We start from the raw sequence: 18,759 nt of genomic DNA, 5'->3' as shown, positions 1-18,759 counted from the left end.
ACAATTATTTATTCTATATAGTATATGACCATATAGAAAATATTTTAAGTGCTTTATTGTTCTGGTCCAAGAGACTGGAAATAAAAGCAAAAAACTTGTATTCAGATAAAGAACTGGAATGTACTCACTAGAAAACAATTAATATAATGAAATAATAAAATAGAAAATTTTTGTGTGTAATAAAGGTAGTCAACAACTCAGAGTGCATCTGAAGAGGATTTTAAAATTATAACCCGTAAGACAAAGAACATACACATTAATGAAGGCGATAACAAGGTTGTATCTTGAAATCTTGAGCCCACTGATTTACACTACACCTCCACAGAGATGTATGCTTTTTATAAAACAATTAAATTTTCAAATTATGGGTAAGTTTGACTAAGGGTTATATACGAAACTATACCTAAAAGTAACCACTATGGTTGTTTTAGATATGCCTTTCTTTAAGATAAACAGTTTAAGGCTCATGTATTTTGGAGGGATACCCTAAAGACATTTTCTTACAGTATACATCTATGTATATGCTACTGGAAATCTGGAAATAAAACACATCTTGTTAAATATAACACCCTTCAATTAAAAAAGAAAAAGCAGAAAAACATTTTAACCAAATCCCTTCCTCTTTCTCAATACAGTTTGTTAAGAACGTTTGTCTCCCAAAAACGTAGGTGCAAATCCATAAATTTAGCTTAAAACATAAGATTAAATAGGTGGGGAGCAGGATAAGACAGTGACATATAAAACAAAAACCCCTTCTTACACTGCCATGATTTATATCTTCCCTATCCCAAAAAACTTCCTATGTTGCAAACATTGATTTCCTACAAACCATCAAGATTTCCTGTATCTGCCTTCCCTTTTATTAAACTAGGGGTCAGAACTGCCATCATTACTATAAAGTAATTTTTATTTGTTCTGGTGAAATGGCTTCTCCCTAAGCAGAAACACAAGCAGTTTTGATGGGTACCTCAAATGAGGCCACAACAGAAACTACTAAAATGGAAATAGTAACAGCAGCCCAAAGGCAGCATAAAGAACCCCAGTTGAAAGTCATCAGCCAAAGTATGGGCCCAGAATATGTCAAAAACAAATAAAATAAAATAGATTTGCAATAAGCAGAATTCCTTCTATCAACATATACAAAGACTTTTGACTTTTAATTACAATAATGGAAGCAGCTGAAGTCCATCATTAAGAGATTTGTTTTACTCATCTTTAGTTAGGCAGTGGCAATCCTGTCTCCTACCTCAATTTACTTTCTACAGCTTCTTTTGAAAAGGAAGTACTCCGAGTTATTTGCCTTGCTGGAGTAGGGAGGGGGATCCTGAGAAAGATGAGGTACCACATAGTTTTCTGTTAGTTGTATCTGAATATGGCAGTGGAGTCACTGTCATTGCCCTTATTTTATGATTTTGTATTTGCCATATTTTCTCCCATTCTGTAAGAAAAATGTAAAAGAGGATTTTAATTGCTCACAATAAAACTTTCCGTAACTAAAGACTTTTTACTCAGCTACTAATAAGTATAGTACAAATCCTTATTAGTAAGAAAATTTTCTAAATTTCTTATTCCATACACAAAGAAAGAAAATTTGTTAGGCCTATGTAATCTGGCCACATAACTTCATTACTTAGAAGGGTTAGATATTATTAACATACCATGTTTAACCCAACTTTCTAAAACTGTTTCTATTACCTAAACTGCTTTCTTAATGTCGAACATAAATATTTTTAAATGTATTCCAGGGAGCAGGGCTAAGAAGTTTCACATATTCATCTTATTCAGCAATTTAAGAAAATTATGCAAAATATGATATACATATATACATTCCCATACATACACACACACATATATATGCTTTCTTAATTGAATCTTGGTATTTAAAAATGCCTGCACAGTGTGGGGAATTTAAATATTTATGAGATTTGGATACATACATTTGCACTCCATTACCACTCTAAATGGATATACCAGCAGAGAGAATATATTAAACAAATGATTTAAATGAATTGTCAGTTTGTCTTTGCAGATCCAACAGAAAACATATTTATTATTATGAACCTTTATTAAGTGGTTCACATTTCAGTATAAATCACACTAAAAAGGTTTTTTAAAAGCTATTTACACTACAGTGCTGACACGTTTAAAATGAAAAAAAAAATTGGTATAAATAAGCTCTATGGAAAAGCCTTAAATTGTCAAAAAAGAATTCTGGCTCATATTACAAAAAATATATATATATGTTAATGTCAGCTCTATTCTAAAACCTATAATTCCAACTCAAATGATTTTTTAAAGACTCCTGTAAGTTCAAACCTGCAATGTTTACAGTGCATCTGGCCCTAAGTGCTTGATACTTCACAGTTACGGACAGGCACTGAGGAATGTTACAAAGCTACATAAACTATATTTTGTAACAGACTTGGGAGCAAGTCCTTGGCTTGCTTTCAGAATTCATGAATTTTTATTACATTATTAAATTTTTTTAAAAAAAGAATTTTAAATGTTATGTACAAATTTAACACAAAATGTCATCATCTTTTTTATCTTGATTTGGATGTGATGAACTATGTTGCCTTGAATCAACTAGACTTATGAGACTCCCAGGGCACAATTCTTCCCTTAAATCTTTGTTGCTATTTTCAAATTTAGAATCCATGTGGATCTTAAATTCTGTAAATTGAACATGATCCAATTTTGTTTTCACATTCTTGCCATCCGTATTATTCGGTGCTCGAGTCTTTTCAGGAATATTAGCATTCACAGGTTCTTCCTTGATTCTTACAGATGCAGTAGGTTCATGTTTAATCTGCTGTAATTCATATTTAGAATGAAGCTTGTCTGAAAAAACAGAATCCAAGGAGGATTTTCTTACAGCACAAATCATGTTGTCAGTGTGAGGTCCAAGAACTGATGATGTGGAATCTGATGATGTGCCTATTTCATGAGTAGCTGTATTCTGGGAAGAGTCCTCCTCTGAGTGGTATAATTTGAGCCGAACATGCCATGCTAAACTGCATACAGCTGAAACTGTCTTGAACTGGTGAACAACATTCCTTGGAATAAAATAAATGTCATTATCGTACAGCTGAATCCTGGCATAGCGAATGCCTTCTCTCCTCAGTTGATTAAGTTTTGCATCATCAACCCACTGGACACACTAAAAAAACAGAAAGAAAAGAAATACAAATAAGCCTTTTCCGTCATAAAAATGAAACCAAAGACAATAATGGTATAAATTATACCTGGGACAGTGGAGGTTCATGTAAATCTAACTGCATTCGTTGAACTACTTCTAAAAAATCCTCAGCATGAAAACAAATTACATCTTTGGTTATTCGGGGTTGATCAGGCCTAAAAAAGAAAATGAGATAATAAAGTATCTGCCATAATGTTTCACTCTGTTAAGTCCTTATTAAATTCAAAGCAAAGATAGTTTATATTTAATACCAAAGTACTGTCTTACAAATAACGTTAAATTGTAATTAGAAAAACATTTTACATATTTAAACAAAGGGTTGACACCATGAGTTTCAACCAAAACACAGATTAAAAACAACTCATTTCATTTTATTAAAGCTATTTGTCACAAGATTTTGAAAAATTAAAATGATTTAAATGGGCAAACCAAGAAAATTGTTTCTTTTTAAGAATAAGGTCTATATTTCATAAATGTAAGTGCTAAAGTTGAAATATATAAAAATTAGAAGTAAATACAGGAAAAGGGAATCCTTTCTTTCCACAGAAGATATATATAACAGCACTGATGCATAAAACCCATAAATAACTGTTAATAAATTAAGAGACATTCATTATATAAGCACTAATAAACTGTTGGTGTACTCTGGGGTTATGTCTTTAAATATAATTCTAAAATTCTTAATTAGGAATATATGAATACATTTTTACAGAGGTACTCAAAAATGGATTTTGGAATGAAATTTCAAGCAACATAAATACAAAGAAAATCATACCAAGGCAAATCATAACCAAATTTCTAAAAACCAGTGATAAAAATCTGAAAATCATGTACTACATTATCTACAGGGAAAGAAGGATTAAGAATGACTGCAGGCCGGGCGCGGTGGCTCACGCCTGTAATCCTAGCACTCTGGGAGACCGAGGCGGGCAGATCGTTTGTGCTCAGGAGTTCGAGACCAGCCTGAGCAAGAGCGAGACCCCGTCTCTACTAAAAATATAAAGAAATTATACGGACAGCTAAAAATATATATAGAAAAATTAGCTGGGCATGGTGGCGCATGCCTGTAGTCCCAGCTACTTGGGAGGCTAAGGCAGAAGGATCGCCTGAGCCCAGGAGTCTGAGGTTGCTGTGAGCTAGGCAGACGCCACGGCACTCACTCTAGCCTGGGCAACACAGTGAGACTCTGTCTCAAAAAAAAAAAAAAAAAAAAGAATGACTGCAGACTTCTCATCAAAGACAACATAAGCCAGAAAATAATAGACTATATTTTTAAAGTACTGAAAGAAACAATCTAGAATTCTATACCCACCAAAAATATCCTTCAAAAATGTGAAATAAAATATTTTCAGACAAACAAAACCTGAGAGAATCTGTCACCAGAAGGCCAGCATAACAAAGAATGTCATATGTTGAAGGAATTCCTTTAGGCTGAAGAAAAATGATACTTAGATGAAAATACAGATCTATGCAAAGGAAGGTAGAGTATACATAATAGTAGATATGAAAGATATTTTATTCTCATTTTTTAAATCTCTTTAGAAATAATCCCTTAAAGCAAAAGTAATAAAATACTGTGGGGTTATAGTATATGTAAAGTAAAATATGACAACAGCACAGAGGCTAGAAACGGGGAGGGGAGGGAGCAATAACAGGAAGTATACTGTTGAAAGGTCCTTACACATTACAAAAAAGGTATAATACTATTTGAAAGTATGGGGGCCAGGCATGGTGGCTCATGCCTGTAATCCTAGCACTCTGGGAGGCCCAGGCGGGTGGATCGCTCAAGGTCAGGAGATCGAGACCAGCCTGAGCAAGAGCAAGACCCCATCTCTACTAAAAATAGAAAGAAATTATCTGGCCAACTAAAAATATATAGAAAAAAAATTAGCTAGGCATGGTGGCGCATGCCTGTAGTCCCAAGCTACTTGGGAGGCTGAGGCAGTAGGATCGCTTAAGCCCAGGAGTTTGAGGTTGCTGTGAGCTAGGCTGACACCACGGCACTCACTCTAGACCGGGCAACAAAGCGAGACTCTGTCTCAAAAAACAAAAACAAAAACAAAAAAAACAACTATTTGAAAGTAGACTATGTTAAGTTTAGAGCAAAGAAATGAATGAAACACAGAGCTATAGCTAGTAAGCAAACGGTGCAGGTAAAAATGGAATGCTAAAAATGACAAAAGGGAAAAAGGAATAAAGAATAGAGGAGGTAAATGAGAAAAAGACAGTAAATTTAAATCCAAATTTATTGTTATATGAATATTAAATATAAATGGTCTAAATATGCCAAATTAAAAGGCAGAGATTGTCCCCGGGTTAAAAAAAAAAAAAAAAAAGGCAAGACTCAACTATATACTATCTACATGGACCAATAATAATATAGACAGACAGATAGGTTTAAAAAAAAAAAGCATGGGAAAAGATACAGCATGCAAATACCAATCATTAAGAAAGCTGAAATAGCTATATTAACATCAGACAAAGTCAACTTCAGGACAAGCAACATTACCTAAGATAAAAAGGGCATTTTATAATGATAAAAGGGTCAATTCGTCAAGAAGAAATAATTCTAAATGTGTAGTTGCCTAATAGCAAAGCTTCAAAATACATGGAACAACCTTCAAACAGTATGCTAAGTGAAAGGAGCTAATCACAAAAGACTACATATTATTTTATGATTCCATTTATATGAAATGTTCAGAACAGACAAATATATATAGACAGAAAGTAGATTAGTGGTTGCCTGGGGTTGTGGAGGATGGAGAATTGGGGGAGGGTAATAGCTAAAGGGTACAGAGTTTCTTTTTGAGGTGATGAAAATGTTCTATAATTGACCACAATTATAGATGGTTGCACAACTCTGAATATACTAAAAACCATTAAATTGTACACTTTAAATAGGTTATTAAATCTCAATAAAGATGTTACAAAAGACAAAATACATGGAGTGAAACTAGAGAAACTGAAAGGAAAAATAGACAAAGCCAATGTTAAAGTTGGAGATTAACAAGTAGACAAAAATCAGCAAGGATAGAGAAGACTTGAACCCCATTATCAACAAAGTTGATTCACTTGGCATTTATGGAGCACTATCCCCCAAACAACAGCAAAATATACATTCTTTTAAGTGGACATAGAACATTCATCAAGACAGTCCATAAAACAAGCCCCAAGAAATTAAGGACTAAAACCATACAGAATATGTTCTCTGACCACAGGGAATTAAATTAGAAATCAAAAGCACACACACACTCAAAAAAACAAAAAACAAAAAACAAAAAAAAACCCTGCAAAAAACCCCTGAAATATTGGAAAATAAATAACACTTCTTAAAAACAAAAAACCAAGGATTAAAAAAAACAAATCAAACAGGAAATTAGAAATGTTCTGAACTGAATAATAATGAAAATGTAATATCAAAATTTGTGAAATATAACCAAGGTAGTGCTTAGAAATTTCATTTTAAAAACTCATATTAGAGAAGAAAAGTCTCAAAGCAATCATCTAAGTTTCCAACTTAAGCTAGGAAAAAGAGCAAAATCTTTTCTTAAAAATAAGAAAGAAAGCTTGCCACAGTGGCAGCACCTTTCATCCCACCTACTCAGGAGGCTGAGTCCGGAGGATTAATTGAGACTAGCCTGGGCAACAGAGAAAGAAAGGAGACACCATCTTAAAAAAAAAACAAAAACAAAAAACCGCAAGCAAAAACAATGAAAAGGAAAACAAAATACAACAGAAAAAAAAGTCAATGAAATAAATAAAATTAATCAACAAACTGTGGCAAGACTTATTAATATAAATACAAAAATCACTAACCGTATTAGCAAATTGAATCTAGCATTATATATAATGTATTATGTATAATCATTGTATTGTTAAATATTTTATAATGTATATACCATATATATCACACACACACACACACACACACACACACACACACACACACACACACAAAACCCTCCCTTGGTTATTCTGTATTATCATACATATCATATATATGGAAAACATATATACATACCTCTCTTGGTTATTCTGCATTATACATGTAATACAGAATAACTGGGGAGTATGTATGTGTGTACATACACGTTCTTTGACTCGCAATGGGTTATGTCCCAATAAACCCACTTTTAAGTTGAAAACATTGTAAGTCAACCCACTGTAAGTCAGGCCCCTCTTATTATGATATATACATGATTATTGATGGCATGTATATATGTAGCATGTACCTCATATATACATCATATATATACCACATATAATATATAGAGATGCTGCTCAACTTATGAGGAGGTTACATCCTGACAAACCTACTGTTAAGTCCAAAATACATAGTAAGTCAACCCACTGTAAGTCAGGCCCCTCTTATTATGATATATACATGATTATTGATGGCATGTATATATGTAGCATGTACCTCATATATACATCATATATATACCACATATAATATATAGAGATGCTGCTCAACTTATGAGGAGGTTACATCCTGACAAACCTACTGTTAAGTCCAAAATACATAGTAAATTAAAACTATCCTAAGTCCTTCAACTTACAATGGGGTTATGGTTTCCAGTGAATGCGTATTGCTTTCATACCATTGTAAAATTGAAAAATCCTAAGTGGAAACATCCTAAGTCTGAGAACATCTGTATAATATATAACATAATCATAATATGTATCATAAGTATAATAATACAGAATAACCAAGAGATTTTTAATCCCAGGAAAAGTAATGGAATTATAGAATTACAGGTTCTTAGGTTAAATGTATGTTTAATATTTTAAGAAACTGCAAAACTTTTCTATAATTCCCATAACGGTGTATGAAAGTTCTGGTAAATCCATGTCCTTGTTAGCTTTTGCTATTGTCTATTCTAGTGAGTGTGTAGTGTTATCTCACTATGGTTTTAGTTTGCATTTCCCTTATGGTACAATCATATTGAGTTTCTTTTAATGTGCTTATGGGCCATGTGTATATCTTCTTTTGTAAAATGAATGTTCAAATCTTTTGCCCAGTTTTAATTGGGTTGTTTATTTTCTTATTTTTAAAGTCTAAGAGTTCTTTATATATATGGATATAAATCATATACATATGACTGGTCTATAACTTGCCTTTTCAATCTGTAGCTTATCCTTTTTATTATCTTAACAGTATCATTTGAAGAACAGTTTTAATTCTGATGATGTCTAAGTTTATCAATGTTTTCTTTTACAGTTCATGAAATCTTTGCCTAATGCAAAATTTTCTTCTGCATTTTCTTCTAGAAGTTTTATAGTTTTAATGGTTACAATTAGTTCTATGACCATTTAAATTTTTTAGTATGGTGTGAGACAAGTCAAGGTTTTTTTTTTGTTGTTTTTTGTATGATGCTGTTGTCCCAACGCCGTTTTCTTAAAAAGAACCCTTTCCCCATTAACTCATCTTCGAACCTTCAGCAAAAATGAATGATAGGTTTATTTCTGGTTAAACGACAGTATAATGTTCCAACGATCTATACGTCTATCTTTATTCCAGTATCAACCTCTTAATTATTGTAGCTTCACAGCAAGTTTTAAAATGATAATGTGAATCCTCCAACATTGTTCTTTTCCGCTCCCCCAAATTGTTTTGCCTATACCAGGTTTTTTGTGTTTCTACAAGAAAACCTAGTGGGATTTTGATTAGGATTGAGTTAATTTATAGATCATTTGGGAAAGAATTGACATTTATATATGTGATCTTTAATTTTTCTCAACAGTGAGAAAACTTATAGTTTTAAGTATACAGATCTTGTGTATTTTTTTAACTTATCTCTACGCATTTCATGGATTTTTTTTAATGCTATTGTGGCTTTAAATTTTATTTTCCAAATATTTATAGCTTGTATGTAGAAATATAATTCACTTTTCTATATTAATCTTTTATCCGGTAACTTTGATAAATGTGCTTATTAATTCTAATGTTTGTTTTGTAGATTTAGAATTTTCTCTGTATATAATTATTTTGCCTTACCTTAACACTCTACAATTCATTCCTATGTATTTACTGAAAAGAAATGAAATTGTATGTCCACACAAAGACTTGTAAGTAGATGTTCATAACAACTTTATTCATAAAAACCCCAAACTGAAAACATCTCAAATAGATAAACCAACTGTAATATATCCATACAATGATATACTACTTAAAAATCAAGAAGAATAACTACTAATACATGTAACAGCATAGATGAATTTCAAAAATTTAAGCTGAGAGAAAAAAGTTATGCACATATACCATTCTATCTACATGAGATCCTAGGCTAGGCAAAACGAAACTATTAAAAACAGAAAATTAATAGATGTCTGGAGCTGGGGAGAGAATAGGGGAGGTTAATAGTCAAGAGGTATGAGGGAAATGAAATGTTCTACAGCTTAACTGTGTTAGTAGTAGGTAACATGGGTGTAAATATTTGTTAAAACATATCAAACTGTACACTTAAAATCAGTGTTTTACTGAATGCAAATTATACTTCAATAAAGTTGATTTTTTTAAAAACTGTATTTCTAAGAAGCAACCTCAGGTATATAAATCTGTGTAAATCTTGTCACAATAATGCATAGTTATATAATTTGATCAATAATTCACAAGCCTTGTCCTATTTAGCTGGAGATTTCTTTGCAGTAAAAACAATTCCAATCTTTCAAGTTGGTGTTAAACCTGACACGAAAATAAAGTCAAGAATCTATTAAAAATACCTCAAAACCTCTTGTATTCTTGAGAAAAAGAACAGACTCAAACACTAAGATAAAGAAAAAGAGAAAGGAGACAACTTCCTTTTGTATCATCAAAGCATAATAAAAGGATCATAGATCACATTCACATCAGAGCCACAAAGCCCTCCAATAGGAAAAATTACTTTCTTGTCATCTTTAGTATTAAGAAATTAAAGCAGCACTGATACAGGAATCAAACTGTATTTTGCAATAATGAGAAAAATTATATCTAGCAGTATCTCATTCCAAAATCTGTCTTAAGCATATTTTTTCGTTGTTTTGTTTTGTTTTGGATACAGAGTCTCACTCTGTCGCCTGGGCTAGAGGGCAGTGGCATCATCCTAGCTCACTGCAACCTCAAACTCCTGGGCGCAAGCAATTCTCCTGCCTCAGCCTACTGCGTGGCTGTGACTACTACAGGCAGGCGCCACTACACTGGGCTAATTTTTCTATTTTTCCATAGAGGTCGGCTCTCGCTCTTGCTCACTCTGGTCTCAAATTCCTGGGCTCAAGCCATCCTCCCACCTCAGCCTCCCTGAGTACTAGGATTACAGGCATGAGCCACCATGCCCAGCCTGTCTTAAGCATATTCTTAAATCTAGTCATCTGATATATTAGTTTGCCAATAGTCCTTTTCACTGTGAAATTGGTAGCCACAAAAGTAGTTTGTTATTCAATGAATATTTATTGAGACCTATGGTAGGTCTGTGCAGGACAGAACATAATCTATAACCTTGAGTTGCATATAAAGTAGAAGAGAGAGCATATACCAACAATAATTTAAAGGAGTATAAGATTTAAACACAAAGTGCTGAGGCCTTTTGAAGCAGGAATATTTATCTCTGAAAGGAAGTATAAGTATGTGGGCTGACTTTATTGAACACCATCTATAAATCAGATTTTACCCTAAGTAAATCTTCTTAATGCCACTCTTAAATCCTTTATACCAAGCATTTGAAAAAAACCTCACTAATTTGAAACAGGAGTTTGCAATGATTTCCACAGAGATAAATTTGCCTTTAATCTTTGACAAAATTAATATTTTAAACTAGATTATAGGAAGAGCATAAAAATTGTATGAGAACAACCATGGATATTTGAAAATTATCATTTAACTTAAATACAATTCAATTATAAATTACTATTGAATTACAGACTACTGTTTTCATAAGGAACTCTTAGGGTTGGTTACTTCAGCACTAGCTACACTGCGTATCTGACAGTGATAAAACTTCATTTATTTTAAAAAGAGAAAGCCAAGTTATACTGGCCTTTTCCCCCACTTAATATTAATTTATAAAATACTACTATAAGTTTTCCCTTTTTAACAAGGAGTCAATCCTGTATTAGTAGCCCTTGAAAATAACATTTCCTTATGTAGAAAACACAGGTTTTGTTCATAAAACCTTAGAAAGCTATACAACAATATTATTTTGTATATTCAGAATTAAAAATGGTTTCTTTTTACTTAGGAAGAGTCTCTTGCTTATTTCATATCTAATACAACTGCTAAGCAAAATAGCATATTCCAACTCAGGTTGCATACTCAAATGATAATCAATTTAGAAAAAATCTAACTGAGCAAACTTAATTAATAAAGCTTTGCTATATAAGTTTTATCAATTTAATAAATGGAAAGTTAATTAACATATGGAAGTACATCTCATGTATTTTAAAGAGAATAATCCACTTTTTTAATTTACCAAAATATTCAAAGTGAAGCCTGTAAGCAAAGCTGGAAAAAATGAATATGCAAAGGCAAACAAATACTTAATAAAGAGATACCAAACCTCAGAAAGGGCGCAACAGAGTAGAACAGGAGAAAGAGAAAGCATAAGAAAGAGTCTGAAGTCAAATCTGAAATCAGTCTCAGCTCTACCACTTGTTAACTATGTGACTGTAAACAAATTATTTGATTGCCCTGAGCCTTAGTTTCCTTATGGGATAAATATAGACCAAAAAGTAGTTGAGAAAAATTAAATGAGATGACATTGGTAAACAGGCACCAAGTGAGCCTTAGTTTTCCTTTTAATTTTTTTTACCTCTAGTCACTTAGAAAATGAAATTAATTCTTTCAGTCAATCCAAATGACTGAAACTACATTCTAGCAATTTAAAGTCTTATTTAGTACAATTATATAATTAGGATATCCAAATACTGGGGGAAAAACGAATTTTTTTTTGAAAGGATAAATTACTAAAAACTTTCCAAAGAAAAAGAATTTTTGAAGCCAAGAAAGCCTTTCATTAAAATAGCAATAGTTATATATACCACTCTCCACAGTGTACAGCCTTCAGCACTCCAACAGCAGCTGTAGTCTGTCGTTCAAAACCTTGTCCTATATGATCTGCATGAGCTCTTGTCCTGTCTTCAAAGAGCATCTCACGGGGCTCACTGGTTCGAGGTAGGTACTGAAGGTTTTTTATTTCATTGGTAGTTCTGGGTTTTAAAGAAAATTACATTTATATACTGAGGCTTACTTGCAAACACTCAAATTACATAATTCAAACAAAAGCTTTTAAATCTCTTGCCTTCAATGTCTAGTTTTAAAATGAACAAGAACAAACAAAACACACATACAATTCCCTCATTTTTCTATTATGCCCTTCACAAAAGTGGCAGTTGTAAGGAAATACATATTCAGATTAAGAAACTAAATTACCAATGGTGTTGTTAACTCAGGTTTCCCTATAACCCAGCATCTCCACCTGTGGTTTGGGTCTATAATCTATGTGGAACTATGCCCCTACTCATATCGCTTAGCTAACAGAATATATATATATTTCTGAAAGAAACAGGTAACTTTTAAAAATGCACTAACTGAACATTCAATTCAAGATATGCCAGGTACTAATCTAGGCACTGGGGCTAATGAATGAGACACTTAGACAGATGAGACCCCTACTCTCATGGGAGTTATATTCTAGTGAGAGGACTAAACAAATAAATAAATTATCAAGAAAACAATAGGCAATAAGTGCTTCCACAAAACATTCATGGTTTATTGGAGGTAGAAGGAAAATCTTAGCTCTTCCTTAAACCACAGTCATCTGCCACCAGCTGTGTCCTCCACTGCTCACATACTAGAATGCATGTGCATTCAGAAGCTGCTCCCTACTTAGTGTCACTCATTGCAGAAACCTCTCCAATTTTGTTATAGAAGGGGAAAAGGGTAAGAAGAACTTCTTCAGGTGGGAGTCATAATCTTACCTATTTTCCTCTATGGTTTTTCTGTTGCTTCCAGAGACAACTCTGGATTGCCTCCATACTTGTATCATCTTATTCTAGTCAGTCTTCCTAAGGGTCACTGTACTTTATTAGTTCTATAATTTCCCATCCTTAATCCCTACTATTTATTTGCTGTTCTTTGTGTACTCCCTGCATTATAGTCTTAAAACACACACACACACACACACACACATACAAATAATGCTAAAATATGTGTTTTTGTTCTTGGTGATTAATATTCTACATGTGTCAGAAAGCTAGATGTCATTGTTTCCTGTGGAAAGCTAACAGGCTCTCAAGCTCACAAATTTGGTCTCATTAATGCCACATTCTGATAATTAAGACGTATATAGCACTAAACACAGTTCCTGACATAGCGTTATTACCAGTTGGTCAGACTACTGTGATATGAAAACATCACACATACCATGGATGGTATATACTGAGGTGCATGGAAGGTCCTCAAGGGGCTTAAAATTATATCTAAAAGTTTGCATATACCTGCATTGTTTTGGGAAGAGACTTTCAGGTTATGAAACTGATTCATAAATTCTAAAAGAAGTTAAGAATCACTGAGAAACACATCAATTTTACCATTTACTACCAATTTATAAATTAACTTCAAAAATTTCATTCATCTAATAAATAATTAAGCACTAGGCTCTATATTTAGGTGCTAAAGACACATTAGTAACAAGCCCAACATAGTCCCTGCCTTCATACAACCTACAGTTTACTCAATGACTTTTGTCCCTGCTTTTTCTTTTTAAATTAATAATTACTGTAATCATCTTTAAGTATCCACAGAAAAACCTGTTATCTCCCACAGCATCACATGCTCCATTCCCATCAATGTTAACCTAGTGTACATTTTTCCACATCTTTCTCTGTGCTTACACAAATATACATTGACACAGGGACGTTATTTCTTTTCATAAAAATAAAATCATATTAGACACATTACTCTACATTTGGCTCTTTTCAATTGTCATGGATATCCATCCAGATCAAAAGACATTAAAAAAAAAACTCTATTGTGGCTATTTCACCATGTTCTTTAATAGGAATGTACAAAAACTATTCAACCATTCCCCTGCTGATAAGCATTCAGACCATTTCAAACTTTTTACTCACCACAAACAACGCTACAATTAACATTCTTATTTACCTTTAGGGCTTTTGTTTCTTGGGATAGATTACCATAAGTAGGGGTGCTAGATCAATGACTTGTATGTTAAATTTTATGAGCTACTGTCAGATTACTTTCACAAAATGATTATAGCAGCTCATCATTCTGTCAACAATATATAAAAGACTGCTTCTTCACATACCTACAGTCTATAGTATTACTACTCTATTAACAATTTTTGCCAATATAATGGATAAAAATATTAATATCTTAGTTCTTTTAAAATATGCTTAACCGCTTAAGGTCTACTTTCCCACTGGGTTGTTTACATTTTTCTTGTCAATTTGGGAATGCTCTTGTACATTAACTTTAGTCTGTCACCTGTTACACATGTTTTAGTCCAGTCTGTCATAGTTTTGAACTTTGTTGTTGCTCTCTCTTCTCTCCTAAATAGTATTGCCGCTACTTTCTTGCTTAGGAAGGTCTCTTCCAGGCTTCAAAATTTTATTCTAATATTTTGTTTTATCTGTTAGTTTAATTCTCTAACTTACTTCTTGCATGGGGTAGGGGCTCTACCTATGCTTTGTTTCAGATGGACTGCCAATTGCCAGAATTATTCATTAAATAAACCTTCCTTTTCCCATCTACCTCATATATTAAGTTTCCGATATATTCAGGTTTATTTCTGGACTCTATTCTATTCTAATCATGATCTACTATTTGAGCTTCACAGTAATTTTTAATATCTAGTAACATAAGCTCTCTGCCTCACTTATCTTCTCTTTCACTGAAAAGTTTTCCTTCCTAAAAAATGTTAAAATCATTGTATCCAGTGCTGGGAGTGTGGGTCCAATTGAAATGCAAAAAAATTTAAAGAACAATCATTTTTATCTAATCCAGAACACAGTAGAGCTTTCCATTTGTTTGCATCTTATTTTATATCCTCTATGTTTTAGTTTTCTTAATGTAAGTTCTGAATATTTCTCATCAATAATATTTCTGTGGGAATGACATTTTTCTATTCCTAATTACAATTTATTGTCATTTCCCTTCATTTCTCATGTCTTATTTACATTTGATGATTTATAACAAATTCTATCAGCATGTGTAGCTTTTTCTTTTTGGAAACAGAGTCTTACTCTATTACCCAGGCTGGAGTGCATTAGCCTGATTATAGCTCACTGCAGCCTTCAACTCCTGGGCTCAAGTGATCCTTCTGCATCAGCCTCCCAAGTAGCTAGAACTACACGCGTGTGCCCCTACACCCAGCTAACTATTATTTTTTGTAGAGACAGGGTCTCACTGCATTGCCCAGGCTGGTCTTGAGCTCCTTCCAGCAGTCCTCCCACCTCTACCTCCTACAGTGCTGGGATTACAGGCATGAGCCACTGTACCTAGCCATGGATAACTATTTTTAAATTTACACTCTAATCATGCTCTAAACTGTCCCTTCCTCCCTTCTCCAATTTTCAACACACAAACACACACAACCTAACAGACAAACACCCATCCCTGGCAATAAAAATGTGTATCCAACATACCTTTTCCTTTTGAAAGGTGACTTTGGCATATCAGCCACAGGGATCATTTGTTCTCCTGGACGTACCCACATGATGGGGCCATCATCACTATCTTTTCGACTCTCTAATTTTAGACTAGATAGTGTCCCCCATGGCAGTGTACACTAGAGACAAACAATTACATAGGAACCAATTATTTTCAAAATGTTATCTTCAAGTACATAGTCTTTAACAAGTACTTGACAAAACATACTTTCGTACATACCTTTATACTTAAGCATTTGAAATATATACTTATATTAAATATATCCCAATACATTTTGTTTTTTTTTTTTTTTTTTGAGACAGAGTGTCACTTTGTTGCCCGGGCTAGAATGAGTGCCGTGGCATCAGCCTAGCTCACAGCAACCTCAGACTCCTGGGCTTAAGCGATCCTACTGCCTCAGCCTCCCGAGTAGCTGGGACTACAGGCATGAGCCACCATGCCCGGCTAATTTTTTTGTATATATATTTTTTAGTTGGCCAGATAATTTCTTTCTATTTTTAGTAGAGACGGGGTCTCACTCTTGCTCAGGCTGGTCTCGAACTCCTGACCTCGAGCGATCCACCCGCCTCGGCCTCCCAGAGCTAGGATTACAGGCGTGAGCCACCGCGCCCGGCCTAAATATATCCCAATACATTTTGCTTCAAAAAGTTCTATTTAAAACACACCAAGAGAATAATTATGCTTGGATGGCTCTGTCCCCTAAACCTGCCAACAATATGATTCACTGTATTCATCACTTGTTATTCTATCTTCTTCTACCAAACATATGGGTCACATGATGTTAGTAAATTCACAAATTAAGCAGGTGCTCTCCATAAGAATCTATAAAAACAAAATGAGCTTAATAAATGGATACTTCTCGGATTACTAATAATCAAAAATCCAAAAAACAAGGAAAACCAAACCAAAATCCAAATTTATTTGTTTAGTAGTTTCTTGAAGAGGTTGTTGGCCTGAACCAGAGATTAAAATTATTATAAAAGAAAACAACAGAAAAGAAAAGAGAGAGAAAAATGAAGGGGAAGAGGAAGAGAAAAGAAAATAAGATGAGACTGAGGGCCACTGCCCACGGAATGGTGAGAATGGTATTTTAAAAAAAATTCAATTCCTCAAAAAGGGGAGGATTGTCAAATCAAATTTCCTTAGAAAGAATGTGTTTAGCTCAATTGCTTTGAAAATAAAACTGAAGGAACTATTTAAATACCATTCAGTAATTTTTTTAAAGTATCATGCAAATGCAACCAAATTCCATGATGTGACCAGTCAGGAAAATCAGAAAAGGAACAAAAAGTTTAAAAGGAATAAAAAGGAAAAGACAGGGCAATGGAACAGGGTAAAAGAGAAGGGGAAGAAAAAGATATATACACATATGGAGTAGAAAACTGAGTAAGCAGAAGTGAAAAAAGGAGGCCGGGTGCACTGGCTTGCACCTATAATCCTAGCACTCTGCGAGGGCAACGCGGCAGGATTGCTTGTGTTCAGGAGCTTGAGACAAGCCTGAGCAAGAGTGGCACCCCGTCTCTATAAAACATAAAAAAATTAGGCAAGCATGATGGCATGCACCTATAGTCCCAGCTACTTGGGAGGCAGAGGCAAGAGGATCACTTGAGCCCAGGAGTTGGAGGCTATAGTGAACTATGATGACACCACTGCACTCTGCCCAGGGAAACAGAGTGAGATGAGACCCTGTTAATCAATCAATCAAATTTTAAAAATTAAAAAAAAATTAAAAAAAGAAGAAGGGATGTTAAATAGATTATGTGGTACTAGAGATTAAACTGATCTTGTCACATTCTGCTGCTCACTTGGACCCTAAATTTCAGTGTAGTTTAACACTGACCTTAGAATTACTGATTAAATAATTAACTACACAGCTCAGAAAGATTTCTCTCTCAGTGGGATAGCCCCAGCAGCTCACAATAAGAAACATTTTCTGGAATGCAGACAGTGTTAAAAAAAATAAATAAATAGAAGGAATCTGGCTAGAAATTATTTAAAGAATTTAAAGGGGCCTTAAGCTACACTGTCCAAACATCTTATGGATGATGAAACTGAAGCCCAGAAAGTTTAAACAGCTTGCTCAACTGAGCTATGTATAGCGAAGGCTAAATTGTAGATGTTAAATTTCCCAGGCCAGTTTTCCACAATGCCAAATTGCCATTCCTTGGTCTTATACATTTTAGTTTAGTAAACATCCTTCCTGTACTTCTTAAATCCTCTGGTACTCAGTTTATAAAAAGCTGAAAAACCGATAGAACCTAATTTCCTAAAGTGGCAGTAACAGGTGTTATGCTTCTTTTAGGTCCAGCACTTAGCTTTGCCATTATATAATAATTAGGACCTGAGAAGTCACACGTACACACCACACAAGAATTACTTCAGTTTCCCATCTCTTCCCTTCCTTACCTCCAATGCAAATAAAACCAAAATTTTTCTAATTTTGAAATGGCCATTTATTTGTATTGCCTGTAGCATGAAAGCAGCACCCACAATTTAGACTGCTGACATCATTTTCTCTTACTTTTAAAAATGGTGAATTTTCCAACATGTCAAGGAACTCAGGAAAGTAATCTCCCACTTCTTCATCAACTGCTCCCACCAAGCTTATCTGTCGCATTGGGCCAGCTCTGTAAGTACCATGAGAATACGTTCTTTTTACCTGAAGAATACAGATTTTATTAAAAGTTACACGTAAGATAATGCTTATCACTATGTAACAATAAATTATTATACTGTCTCAGAATATTACATCATAATATGAGGCAAGCGAAACAAAACAAAAAAGCCTTTACTAGCAACAATAAGGACTTATTTATTTATTTATAGCTGCTTCTTAAACAGATTTCAAACATTATACTTTCTTTTTAAATTAAATCCTCTTCCTTCAGATCCTCAT

General features: G+C 33.7%; 1 protein-coding gene across 1 annotated transcript in view; it reads right to left on the bottom strand.

Annotated features, from left to right (window-relative positions):
* Positions 1-203: 203 nt before the first annotated feature.
* RSBN1L (round spermatid basic protein 1 like) overlaps positions 204-18,759 on the bottom strand; it is a 65,183-nt gene continuing 46,627 nt past the window's right edge. The window contains exons 4-8 of the mRNA XM_045564059.1: positions 18,385-18,522; positions 15,839-15,981; positions 12,212-12,379; positions 3,246-3,354; positions 204-3,160 (exon numbers count right to left, since the gene is read on the bottom strand). Of these exons, the coding sequence (XP_045420015.1) occupies positions 2,519-3,160; positions 3,246-3,354; positions 12,212-12,379; positions 15,839-15,981; positions 18,385-18,522 (1,200 nt within the window). The 3' untranslated portion in view covers positions 204-2,518. The remainder of the gene's footprint in view (positions 3,161-3,245; positions 3,355-12,211; positions 12,380-15,838; positions 15,982-18,384; positions 18,523-18,759) is intronic.

This window comes from Lemur catta, chromosome 11, assembly GCF_020740605.2.
Source record: "Lemur catta isolate mLemCat1 chromosome 11, mLemCat1.pri, whole genome shotgun sequence".
Lineage (NCBI taxonomy): Eukaryota > Metazoa > Chordata > Mammalia > Primates > Lemuridae > Lemur > Lemur catta.
Note: the sequence above shows the minus strand (reverse complement) of the source record. Positions and strands in the feature narration are given on the sequence as shown.